General features: G+C 40.0%; 1 protein-coding gene across 1 annotated transcript; it reads left to right on the top strand.

The window, feature by feature from the left end:
• The first annotated feature begins 10,498 nt into the window (after positions 1-10,498).
• On the top strand, positions 10,499-13,126 carry LOC123439510. The gene is made up of 3 exons (XM_045116223.1): positions 10,499-10,824; positions 11,688-11,768; positions 12,151-13,126. Exons 1-3 carry the CDS (start codon positions 10,660-10,662, stop codon positions 12,514-12,516), a joined length of 612 nt encoding a protein of 203 aa, XP_044972158.1. The 5' UTR covers positions 10,499-10,659; the 3' UTR covers positions 12,517-13,126.
• Positions 13,127-14,144: the final 1,018 nt, after the last annotated feature.

Below are 14,144 nucleotides of genomic sequence, written 5' to 3'. Positions count from 1 at the left end.
GATTGTTAAAATCAAACACATACCTTAAGAGTGGTTGACATACGGTTGGCAACTCCCTCAAGTCTTGCTCGAGCAGCTCTGAGGTGCGCATCCACCGAATTAAGAGCGTTAAGCTCATGTTCGGAAAACTCAGGGTGGTGTAGTGACTCTTTGTGGCGACGATGATTCATCACGCTTTCAACTTCGGAATTAGTAAGGGAAACCTCCTCACGATCCTCTGGAAGTTGGTTTGTAGCAGGAACCTACGCGTTTCCTCCCGTTGTGGCGGGATGCGTTGGCCCGGGGTCACTACCCTGAACCCTCTCGATGTCTTCGGGCGGAGGTGGTTGTGTTTGGTTGCTATAGAATTCGGCAACAAGTGTGAATACACATGTCTGGCTGTAAGCAGTACCCAAACTATGAGTGCAAAATTCATTACCTCTAGGCAGGGGGTGCATTCGAAGTGGTCCTTGTGGATGCTCCGGGTTTAGAGGCCATTCCTTTGTTGGGAACGGGTTCGGCTCGCGCCGTACTAGCAGGTGTTCGGCGCGTGGAGCAACGACCCTTGGGAGTGGAAGCCGGTGCAGCAGGGGACGGGCGCCCTTTTCGTGAAGAGGCCTTCTTCTTATCCCCAGTTGAGGAAGGGGTATCCCTGGGTGATCGGATGTAAGAGAAACCTCAGGGCCGTCAATGCTCGCTTGGAAAAAGACCCCGTCCTCAAATATGATCGACGTATCTGGGTCGTCATGAAACCCCGGATCATCGTCCCGGGCATTATTCTTCGGTTGTGGAGGAGGACAATTAACTTTCTCAATCCAGCGCCTCCAAGCCTGTTCGGAGAATTTCAAGGGTTCAATTAGCCAAAATTACTATAAAAGAAAATTCAAAATATGAAAATAGGGTTATACTCACCCATTCGATGGGCTTATGATTTGAGTAGCCTTCCTTGGTGCTCATACGGATGAAGTCTCCCTTTTCTCCTTTGAAAAGATCGACCAATATAGCAGCCATCGCTGCCTGGTTGGCAGGACCTTCCTGTTTGTACCGTGTCACTCCACTTAAGCCATTGTAACGCCATAGAGGATGGGATCTTTGTTGAATACGCTGGACACATCGGTTTATGACCGTGGCGATCACATCGATGATGGTTAGCTTGTAGTGTGCTAACAGTCGCACCTTGGCAACCAGCTGTCTCACTTCCGAACTATCCTCCTGGGAAGGGATCTTCGGGCGCCAGTTGAACCGTTTTTTAGGGGAATGGTCAAGAATTTGGGCACACCCCTCCAAACTGGCTCGAATAAAGGGACGTCTTCAATATAGAACCGTTCGAAGGTCCACTCTTCGGATGCTTTCTTCGGGGTCCCTATAGGGTACCCCGTCCCAACTATGCGCCACACTTGTGCTCCGCCTACTTCACAAATTGTCCCTCCTTGAGTACAGGGGATGAGGCAGAAAAACTTCCTCCACATATCGAAATGGGCTTCACAGGCCAGAAACATCTCGCAAAGGTCAACAAAGCCTGAGATGTGAAGAATGGATCTAGGGGTGAGGTGGTGGAGTTGAATCCCGTAAAACTCTAATAAACCCCTAAGAAAGGGTGAACGGGGAATCCCAAGCCTCATAAGAGGAAGGTAACGAAACATACCCTCTCTTCCTAGCGGGGAGTAGGGCATTTCTCTAGAAAACCTTCACTGTTTGCAGAAGTTAATCCGAAACGGGAAGGCGCCTGGTCTGAGGAAGGAGGTACCCTTGCACCTCTAGTTCACGCAAACGAAGACGGGAGACAGAACAACTTGCCCAGTCTCCTGGGAGAGGGCCATGAGGGCGCGAGGAGGAGCTTCGAGCACTCTCCATGTCTCTGGGATTTCTGGCGTTCTTCTCGACGGTTGGGGAAACATGGTGTGTTGCTGGAAGCGTGCTCGGCTTATGTAGTAAGTGGTTTTTTCCATTATGTGTGAAGGGCTTTTTTCAAAAAAAATATTGGAACCGCCCATCTCTTATTGGCACACGAGAATCGAGGGGCATGATCAACCCTCCAGACGAAAAACAAATTGCAGGCCATGCGACGTTTCAACAATTGGGAATATGGCGCAAGTCGGACTGAAGTCAGCTGAACATAGGGGATGAGGGGAACTCGCCTCGCAAGCCGAAGACTTTGGACGCGTGAAGATGCTAGATCAATATTGCCACGTTGGAGGCCATTTCGAGGGCTACTCAGGGAGTCCGGGAATAAGGGGTCCTCGGAAGCTTACCTACTTTCATGGGCCGGACTCCTGGGTCGTCCTATAATTATCACTAGAATGCGGACTACAAGACGATGATGTATCCAAGACGGTCTCTTCCGAAGAGTTGGTGTGCGCCCCACGGCAAGATGATAATCGACATGTTTTCTCCTTGGTGTAGCCGACATTGTGTAACCCTAGTACCCCTGGTATCTATATAAACTGGAGGGCTTTAGTCCGTAGGGGAGGTTAAGATCATTACTCGTAGGGTTTTAGACCATAACATATGATCTCGAGGTAGATCAACTCTGTATTCGATACTCCATCATCAATATAAACAAGAGCGGGGCATAGGGTTTTACCTCCATCAAGAGGGCCCGAACCTGGGTAAACATTGTCTCCTTTGTCTCATGTTACCCATTGATCCAATTTAAATAGTTCGGGACCCCCTACCCGAGATCTGGCGATTTTGACACCGACACCCTCCCCCTCTAACCTATATATATACTTGAGGTATTGGCCCTATTGAGAAACACAAGTTTTTAGAGCCTCCTCTACTCCTTCTAGTTCTAGTTCTAGTTGGTCCTAGTTGACTAATTAGAGCGAAGTCTAGTTCATCTAATCCTCATAATGAGAAGTCGAGTGTGGTACTAATATCCTCCCTCTAATTCTTCGACGATGATTAGCTCCCAATGGTGAAGCATTGTTGGATCATGAAGACGGTACACTTGCAATTAAGTAGAGAGGTTGTGCCTTTTGTCTTCATTTCAAGGGATCGTTCATCTACGGTTTGAGGGACTCAAAGCTCGATCTACATCGTCACGCTCTTCTTCCGCTGCAACTCAGTGACGATAACGGTTATGATCCCAACTATTATTGTATCTTCATAGTGTCCCTGATTGATTGCACATTGTTTTTTTGTTCTACTATGTTTCCCAACATCAACTCCTATTTGGCGCCTCGACCGCCGGTTATAGTTAATTTTCCTAACCGTCGCACACACCCTCCACAACATTGAGTTGTAAATGGACCGGCCCACATAGTTTTCTCTTCATCGTTTTGTTTTCCTTTTACCTCATTTATTTTTTATTTTACTATCACTTTTATTTATTATCATTTCATTTTTTGATTTTCGTTTGTGAACTTTTACAAAATTTATGAACTTTATTTCAAATTTGTTTTTTCTTTCACTTTTTGTGAAGCTTCCATTTCAAAAACGAGGACATTTTCTTAAAATTGTGAACTTTATTTCATTAGATTATTCCAAATTACTTTTTTCATATCTTTTGTGAACCTTTTTCAAATTTTTGAAATTCATGTCATTTTTTGCGATTTTTTTCCTAATTATGAACTTCTCCAAGTATTCATTTTACATATTTATTAACTTTTCTCAATTTTATGAACTTTTGTTTTCAAATTTTACTTAATTATTCAAACTTGTTGATTCCTTTCCCTTGAAAAAGTCACCGGTCAACCCTCTATGGTGAACCGTTGCATGCCTAGAAGTTAACTAATTTTTAAAAACTTAACTCCCCGGCCCATATACTCATGTGACAAGGAGCTCTCGTAAACCACGAAATAGAAACAAGAGGCAAAAACTTGGGATGTCCTATATGCCACATTTTGCGGCAGATCGACGAGGCTTCAGCACTCTCCATCTGGGCCGGCCCTCACACGCAAAAACAACGGTGTAAAAAAGAAACAAGAACTGTAGCGGTATAAAGAATAGGCAACCTTCGCCGTAGCGAGGATTCGAACTCGTGATCCGGCTCTATTCGATAGAAGGTCCATAACCACTCGATCTGTTAAGCTTACGTGCCAAAGTGGAATCAAAATTATTTAGAACTAAAAATACCGGCAGTTCCATGAAAATTCCGAATATTTTTTCCTTTTTCTTTTTTTTTCAAACATTTCATGATAATTCCGAATACTTTTTAACAAATCTTATTTAAAAAATGCTAACACGTCTTGGAAGAATTGTAACAAATTTTATAATTTTAAAATGGGACGAATGTATGAATTTTTTTTTAAAAAATAGGAATAATTATTAGATTCCAAAAAATTAACAAGCACGAAGAAGTATTAAATATGTGAACAAAAAATATAATATCTTTGGAACAAGTTCGTAATTACAAATACATAAAATTGAATCAGCGAACAAATTTTGAAAAAGTGGAACATTTTCTTAACATTTTCTAAATGTGTACAAATGTTCCTGTTTTTTAGAAAATTCTGATCATTTTCGGAAAACCTGTACAAATTCCAGAATTTTCAAATAATTTTTGAATATGTTGAACAATTTTTTAAAGCATGAACATTTTTTGAATCTTGAGAAAATAATTTTGAAACGGAGAACAATTTTAAAAAAAACCCGAACAAATTTGAAAGCGTGACCAAAATTTTAAAACACAAACATTTTTTGAATCTTGAGAACAAATTTTGAAACCGAGAACAAATTTAGAAGCGCAAACAAATTTTTAAAGAACAAACATTTTTTGAACTTTGAGAACAAATTTTGAAACCAAGAACAATTTTAAAAAACGTGAACAAATTTGGAAGCACGAACAATTTCTGAATCTTAATAACAAAATTTTGAAAATATGAACAATTTGGAAAACCCCCGAACAAATTTGAAACCATGAACAAATTTTTAAAACACGAACATTTTTTCAATTTTAAGAACAAGTTTTAAAACCGAGAACAACTTTGAAAAAAAGTGAACAAATTTGAAAACGCGAACAATTTTGTAAAGCACGAATTTTTTTGAATCTTGAGAACAAAATTTTGAAAACAAATGAACAAATTTGAAAGCACGAACAAATTTTTAACCCATAAACATTGTTTCAATTTTGAGAATAAATTTTGAAACCAAGAACAATTTTGAAAAGTCATGAACAAATTTGGAAGCGTGAACAATTTCTGAAAGCATGCACATTTTTTAAATCTTGGTAACAAATTTTGAAATCAAGAACAAATTTATAAAACCCCAAACAAATTTGAAAGCACGAACATTTTTTGAATTCTATGAACAATTTTGAAAAATCCTAAACGAATTTGAAACCACGAACATTTTTTGAATATTAAGATTTTTTTTAAACTGCAAACAAACTTTAATCTTAAGAACAAATTTCAAAACTAAAAACAATTCCTAAAAATACAGAACATTTTTCGAAAATTCAGATATATTTTCTGAAAATCCAAAACATTTTTTGGGAAATAGAAAAAGAAAATAAAAATAGGAACAGAAAAAATGAATAAAAATGAAAGAAAGGAAAAAAAAACCCGCTCTGAAAACCTTCTAAAAGTTTCCCAAAGACCGAAAAAACAGACTGGGAAAGGTTCTCAAAACCAGGCAATGAAGCCCCGCCAGCCCGATCCCTCGCCCGCTCTGTGCGAAGCCTCAACACCGCTTTGCACAAAGCAGCAAATAAGGTTTTTTTCAAAAACTTGAATGAAGCTCAACAGTAGGACACTTTATGCGAAACAATACTACATGAACGCCAAGAGTGTCACATAAGAACTCCTAGTTGGAAACGTGAAAAGCGATTTCCTATTTGACACATTTTGCATCGAATTGTTGGACAACTGCACATAGACTGAAGGGATCCACTGAGATGGGCCAGCCATTTAGACGCAAGGGGGCATTCGCATTCCACTAATCCCAGTTTTGGCAACCTTCTCGAATGTTCCCAAAACAGTTTATTTTTTTTATTTCTTTTGCATTTTCATTTTCTTTCCTGTTCCGTATTTTTATCTCTTTTTTATTTTTTGTTTTTCCATTTATTTTCTGCCCTTTTATGTTTTTTTTCAAGTTTACTTTTGTATTTTCGAAAAAATGTTCAGAAATATAAAAATGTTAGCATTTGCCCAATTTTATAAAAGGTTCATGTTTTAATTTTGTTTTAGAAATCGAAAAACAAATAAAATTTTAAATATTTGTTCACTTTCTCTTAACATTTTTTCCAAATTTTAATAATAGTTAAGTTACAAATTTAAAAATATTGAAAATTCATAAAATGGTTGTCAATTGCAAATAATGTTCATATTTGTTCACAAATTCAAGAAATGTTTGGGAATTTGAGAAAATGTTCCCACATTCAAATTTTGTTGGCAAATTAGAAAAATGTCATATTTTTAAGATTTGTGCCCAAATTCAAATAATGTTTGGGGAATTTAAAAAAATTGCATTTTTTCATTTTTGTTCACAAATTAAAAAAAAACTTCAGGAATTTCCAAAAATGTTCAAGCTTTCCAGATTTCTTCTCAAATTGTAAAACGGTTATGTTTTAAAGTTTGTTCTTGAATTCAAAAAAAATATGCATTTCAAAATTATTCTTTGATTTTTTTTGTAATTATGAAATTATGAATGTTTTCAAAATTATGAACAAGTTCTAAAAATGACATTATTTTTAGAAAATGTTTAATTTTTGTAGAAATTATTCGCAATTTCAAAACATGATATTACTTTCATTTTTGTTCCTTTTTTGAAAAATGCTTGAGAATCCCCAAAATGTTTAAATTTTCATGAAATGTTTGAGGTTTTAGACATATATTTCTAGGAATTTAGGTCGCTAGTGACCTGCTTCAGTTGTAGGAGGTCCTTCGTTCAATCCCTCACTTGTACTTTAGTTTTGGTTTTTTGCAAAGGTTTAAGTTTTTAACGTTGTAGTTTCGTTCTTTTAGCATTGTGCTAAAATTTCAACACAAACGGCAATTGATTGTAGCGGTTGGCCTATCTTGCACGTCGCTACGAAGTCACGAGATCGAGTCCCAACACTAGTGATGCTTTTATTTCAAGTGTTTTCCACCTTGAGAATGCGCGAACGCAAAATTGGTCGGCTGAGGTGAGCTACGCCCTGTGTGAAACGTCGACATTTTGACACAAAGAGCGTCACATAGGAGCTCCCCCTTACCAGTGACAGCTAGGCCAACTGTCGCCCACACGCGCAGGTCCTGGTCGACCCGGCTATAGCTGGTTGATAGGTGGACCAGTTGATGCTTGACTTTTAAAAATATTATTCAATAAAGGGTAAACATGTTTTTTACACAAAACTGGAAAACTTTCATTGCTTCTAAAATACTCCCTCTGTCCGGAATTACTTGTCGTAAAAATGAATAGAAATGGATGTATCGCAAACTAAAATGCATCTAGATACATCCATTCCTACGAAGAGTATTTCCAGACGGAGGGAATAGTTCATAAATTTCAATAAAAAATCACGTACATGGAAAAGTTGAAAATTTAGAAAGTTCATTGATTTTGAAAAAACACATTTTTGCATAAAGTTCATGGGTTTTATTTTTTATTGTAAAATTTGTAAACAGTTCATGGATTTATTTTAAAAGTCTGCAAATTTAGAAAAATAATCATGGATTTTGTAAACAAAATAACAATAACTGAAAAAGTTCACGGATATGGAAATGCCGATGCATTTGCAAAAGGGTCAACCATTGAGAAAGAACATTCACAGACTTTTAAACTATTCATGGGATTAAAAGAAGTTCATAATTTGAAATAGTTCATGAATGCGGAAAATTTCACAAAATGTTGATCTAGAAATTTGGAAAAAGGTCTTGAGATTTGGAAAACATATTTCAGATTTTAGGAAGGTTCATGAATTTTTTAAATATATTCCAGATGGTTTGTCAATCTTGTGAGGGAAAAACTAAACGATGCAGGAAGTAGTCGCGGAAGACTTTGCAAACGAGAAAAAAAATGCCGCGTGCTAGGCGCCATCCGGATGTAGTAACGAAAATTGCACCCGCTTCCTCTATCGTTTGATTCATTATAATCAGAACAGTACAATCCGCACGATCAAGTCAACTCAAAAGCATCAACTCCCCATCAACAAAACACGCTAAGCACAGAGCGGGTGAGTTTGCTTCGCTCTCTTCACGCGACATCTCCGATGTTGACGTCTGACGCATCACCGTTGACCTCCACAGTGTCGCCCCTCCATGCTTCTATCACGTAGCACCACCCACCCGACTTACAGCGCCCGCACCTCGCAGCATCACCAGATGTTGCAACTATTCCTTTGTTGGATGGGCACACAAGCTACAGTGCTCATCGACCGACGACAAGGTCCCGTGGGTTGCACCATCATTATACCATCACCGTCACTTGTCGTCGTTGCAACATGGTTGTTGCATCCGCTCCGTTCGCACCAATGTCGTGGACCTCGCATCATCGACTTCCAACGCGCCTGGGCCTCGCTGCATCAACGGATGATGCAGCCATGTCGTGCCTGTCCACCGGCGGCGAGGTCGCACCGTTGCAGCAACACTGTCGTCATTATGGTTGCAACAACTTCCCAGTAATTCCTTGCAGCACCGACGACACCTCATGATTGCTCCCTGGCATCGGCGATATCGAGCACATTGCAGCACCAGCGAATGCTGCAGCCACGAACAAGAGGATGGCGGGGGGTTGTGCTGCTGAACTTTACTTCCAGCAACTGTGGATGCAGTAGTAGCAATGGAGTGGGAGCACGATGGTTGGAGCACACAAAGTAGTGTGGCACACAACATCGTTGATAGCTTCATTGCAATGGATGTTACGGGCAAGACAACAATCTCACGGCGGCCCGAGCTGTCGGAATTGAGGGAGAAGCTCCTAAGATCCAAAAAAAAGGCTAGAGAAAGGTGGGAAACAAACTTATGTGATTAGAGGAAAAGTAAAAAAAGAATGAGTGGTTGCAGCGATCAAGGTAAGGCTGGGGAGGGAGATGCGATGGGGAGCCCAACTGGGACCACAGGACACGTGGCAGGTGGCTGGCGCGCGAATGTCTGCATCCATATGAAAACCAATCACTTTCCAAAAAAATTGTTACATGGATGAGTTCAAGGTGGAGAGGGGGTGCGGGGCATGCGCGAGCTTTCCCAAACACGTATAACTCGCGCTTAAAGCGTTGGATGGGGTTTTGGCCAAACACGCCCCTTAGAAATTCCTTAATAAAATCCCATATAAACAAACATGTCCACGACTTAGCGTCACCAGGTCCAGAGCGCAAGAGCTACATCTGGCTTCACGCGGATGGAACAACACTCGGTGATGCGTCCGCAGTAATGGACCGGCCCATTAGCTTCCACGCGAAACAACATAAATGTAGGTAAAAGGGGAGAACCAGGACCAAACCCGAGCTTCCTTTGTGGTGAGATACCTCTGCTAGCTAGTGAGGCACATTGTCTTTGTGGAAAACTAGACGACACAACCAACTTGAGGTAAAATATCAATTTTCCATAGTTTTTTCATTTTTTGTTATTTGTTTTTTCATGGATTTTTTCTTTTTTCTTTTCTTTTACTTTTTTTTTCTATTTCTTTCTCGATTTTAACTGTGTTTTTTCTTTTCTTTTCCTTCCTTTTTCTCTGTTTTCTTCAGTTTTTTCATTTCTTCTTCATTTTCATTGTTTCTTTATTTCCTTGTCATTTTCAATATTTGCATTCTTTTTTTCGGTTTTTTCTTTCGGTTTGCAGTACACATTTAACATTTTTTGCATATAATATGAAATATTTTTTGTATACATGTTTACCATTTTTCTAAATACACGATTAATATTTTATGGAATCTTATATCTTTTGGATGTCTATTTTTTCTTGTAAATGTTGTACTTTTTTGGTATATATCAGATACATTCTTCTAATACATGTTTACCATTTGCAAATACAAGTTTAACTTTTTTGAAACACATGATCAACATTTTTTTCATACACATTTTCTTACATTTCGGAATGCTTGATTAGCATTTTGAATACAAGAATTTTTAATAGATGGTTAACATTTTTCCTATACACATATACCATTTATTTTTATATTCTTAATTAATATTTTCAAGGAAAATATTAACATTTTTAATACATGACTAATAATTTTGTACACACAATTTACATTCTCCAAATGCTTGATTAATATTTTTCATATGCAATGTTGACATTTTTTAATACATGATAAACAATGTTTATATAGACATTTAACCTTTTTCAAATGCTTGATCAACATTTTTCAAATACTTGTTGATTTTAGTAGAACTCTTGATTAACAGCTTTTAAAATACATTAAACCTTTTTCGAATTCATGATTAAAAACATTCAGAACATTATGTAATGTATATTTTTTAATATATATATTCATAATTTTGGAAGTGTAAATAAAAAGAATATAAAAAGTAAAAAGAAGAAGAAGAAGAAGAAAAGAGTGCTGTGGACTCCAGCGATACCTAGGCTAGTCCATCTCGCGCTGCCCTTCGTCTCGCTATAAGCGAGACATAGGGGCGCCCGGTCCAGGGAGCCTGCGAAGTCGTGGACCACCACCATACGTGACACCATCGCACTGCCATCAGACGCTTCCTCTCGTCCTCCATCTCCAGTTCTCCACCTTCGCCTTCGCCTTCGCCTCCGCCTCTGCTCCGGGGAGAGCTTCCAGAAGGTTCTCCACCCCGTACCCCGGCCATCTTCCGGATGGAGGCGGCGCGTCACGCGGGGAAGAAGCGGGCTCCGGAGGACGATGCGGAGGCGGAGGTGCACCACACGTTCCGGGGCGCCGCCAACGCGCTCTCGCAGCTCTACGCGCAGGCCGTCGCCAACCAGAAGGCCTCCTTCATCGCCGGCGAGCGCCACGCCATGGTCCGCAACTCACCCCCCCCCCCCCCCCCCCCTCTCCGTTTCCCGTCGGTTGCCCGTTTGATCGGTTGACGCGTCGTGTGATCCTGCCTTGGCCGAGTTCTTGGCTCCGGTCAATGGCCAGTTACGCGGGGATTAGTGGGTGATAGGGCCCCGCCTCGAGTTCTTTGTGATTCCTGGTGGTCTACGATTGAGAATTTTGCTTCTTTTGCCGAATCTGGTCGAGAATTCTTGGTGTGGTGCTGGGATTTGGGGGCTTCTTGGGTGGAGCGTGTCACCTGTTCGTAGAAATTTGGTGTGCGGCGAGAAAACGAGATAATCAACAAGAAAAATGCACGGTTTGGTACTTCGCCAAGACGGTGATGTACTGTTGGGGAGCTGAAGAGAATAGGAGAATGAACAGCTACAGCATATTACAGAGTGTATCAACAGCGTCAGTTGGGCGTGCCATCCGGTGATCTCTCTGGACTAAGGGCTGCTTGGGTTGGCGCTGCTAATAGGGCTACGATTCTTTGGATGTCGCGGCACGTTTCGGGGAAGTGTGGTGGTAATGTTAGTTTTCAAGTGGGTTAAGAGACTAGTGCAGAGCCCAAAGCTCAACACGGTGCGCACAATCAGTTCTAAAGAGTGAAGGGTTTGCAATGTTCTGCATACATAATCATATATGCAATTTGGGTTTCACAAACCTTTTGATGACAGGGACCAGTTTAGTGTTCTGAGTGGTAAATTAGGTCTTTGTCTGAGCGTTATGTAAGTTGTAGGTGGAATCTGTTGAGATAATCACTTCGTGTTCTTCAATCTAGCAGCACATACTGTCAGCTAATAATTTGCTCAATTGATCCAACCTTGCCTTGGATTTTTGGCAGGAGTGTGCCCATCTATGGATATCTGGTCAGCATGAAGAAGCATTGGGAGTGTCTGTTGCTGATGTACTTGCTTACTTGCAGGTCATATGAATAACTTGCCTCTTTTTGTACTGAAATATCAACTTGTTTCAACCAATTCTCTGAATATGTTTAAACCCAGGTAACATATTAATCCAATGCCCTGTGTCGGATGCAAAATGTAGCATATCTGCGTCGGATGCAAAATGTAGCATATGTGTGTTAACTAGGAGAATTGGCATCTCTTTTTGGTTCAAAGTAAGATATACAAACATCACAAAATCATTCATTTTCCTATTGAAATGCTAAAGCTGCTGGTACCAATACAGGAATTAACTTGTGGCCTTGCTCAAAAGATGATATTTCCACCTTTCTTTTCTTTAGCTCTTGCTATTGTTATGTTAATATCTGGCCCAAGTCCTTGATGCTTCTCTTCTTTACACAGAATGAGATTGAGAGCAGAGGAGGCATGGCAGGGTCTTCCCAACATCTAACTCCACAGCCAGCATGTGGTCTTCCTTCTGCAAATGTCCAAACCAACTACTTCTCATTTGGAAATGTGGCGGCTGCACTTGACTCTCAGTTGTGCCAAACAGACCAAACAAGAACCACAAGCATCTCAAATGCTTTCAGCAGTCCTTCGCAGCAAAATTCCCATTCAAATCATGTGGTTCAGTGTTCAGGACATGGCCCTGTAAACTCCCCGCCAAGTGGAAGCGGAGCTTGGAACGGCCATTCTCCCCAGAACCAGGACTCCGTGCATCGGAACTCATACGAACCCTCCATGGATATGAACCATGATGCTCCTTAGAGTTGTGAATCACCATATGAAAGGTGGCGACAGCGCCTGTCAGTTTATTGGAGCCTCCAGTATCTGATCCTTATTCGCTGGAGAAGTGCCATGAACTAGATGGTTCCCCTCCAGAACTCTCTTGGCTTCGTCTGTCTCTTGGTGCAAAGCTCCTGCCCTGTGACCATTCTGCTCTCTCTTCTGGCACCATGTACATAACAGCTTGAAACTATCCTTCTGGTCTTTGCCGTTGATTGCGGATTGCGGTCACCTGCTTTCTAGGTTGCTGAATGGAAGCTGTGAACATGCAGGCTGTCTTGGCATAATCGTGCCTGCATTACCAGTTCTTTTCTGGTCATTATTACCAGAAGAGAGACCATGCTCTGATCAACAAGGATCATTGTGGTGTTGTTGCATATTTGTGTTACTGATATGGCTGCTATGTATGTTCTATATGCACCTCTATAAGATGCAGCGGCGCAGAAAGAGATAGAACCTTGTTTCGCCCGTTTGTTTTTGTTGGTTGAGTGTCTACACCTTGTAGATGTTACACAGAAAGCCTGTGTCTGTAACCTGAATAAGCACCGAAATAATATACAGTTGACTATGGTTGTCAAGTTTTTTCTAAGAATACGCTAATGACATACCATATCTTTATAGAAGAAAGCAAAGATATTTATAAGAGGGTTGCACCGGATGCAAACATCCGAGCAAAGAACGCACACCATAGCCTACTCTCACACAAGCCGGTGGAGACCTCCTACTTCAACACCTGCATCCTTCCAATCAGCAATCTCTCTGAGAATCTGGTTCTGGAGCTGAACAGGAGTTCTGACTTTGTTTTTCAAAGACGATCAGGCGTTCTAACTTGGTGCACTCTATTGAAGACGCGCACATTTCTTTGCTTCCAGAGGGACTACAGGCTGTAGCAATGATAAAGGAGTCAAAGCCACGCTTGTCCACCTTGCTGAAATTAGTTCTAGAGCGAAGCCATCAGGAGATGAACGTATCTTGCCTCCTAGGGCATTGCACATTGGGGTCCCCTACGTCTGACCTTCAGCGAGAGGAGAGGAACCCCGCGCTGAAGGGGGGACCTAGATGGGCAGGCTATAACCTCTCTTTTTTTACGTTTTCTATTTCCTTCTTTTGCATTTTTTACTTTTGTTTATACTTTAAAATATTCTAAATGTATATATTATAAAAAACACTCTATTGAAATATTTTAAAAATGCTGAACAAGTATTCGAAGACTGTTGAATAAGTATATGAAAAATGTTAAAGTCATATTTTAAAAATTATTGATCATGTATATAAAAATGTTAATCAAGTATTTGAAAAAAAATGTTGAAGAAGTATTTTTAAAATGTTGAAAAAGTATTTGAATAATGTTGAACAAGTATTTGCAAATGTTAAATAAGTATTAAAAAAGGTTGGACAACTATTTGAAAATGATAAATAAGTATAAAAAATGTTAAATAAGTATTAAAAATGTTAAATAAGCATTAAAAATGTTGAACAAGTATTTAAAAAATGTTGAACATGTATTGAAGAAATACTAAATAAGTATTAAAGTGTTGAGCAAGTATTTAGAAAATATTGAATAAGTGCTTGGACAATGTTGAACGTGTACACAAAAATGTTGATCACTT

The sequence above is a fragment of the Hordeum vulgare genome, chromosome 3H, assembly GCF_904849725.1.
Source record: "Hordeum vulgare subsp. vulgare chromosome 3H, MorexV3_pseudomolecules_assembly, whole genome shotgun sequence".
Taxonomy (NCBI): Eukaryota; Viridiplantae; Streptophyta; class Magnoliopsida; order Poales; family Poaceae; genus Hordeum; species Hordeum vulgare.
This window is presented reverse-complemented; position numbering and strand designations above follow the sequence as displayed.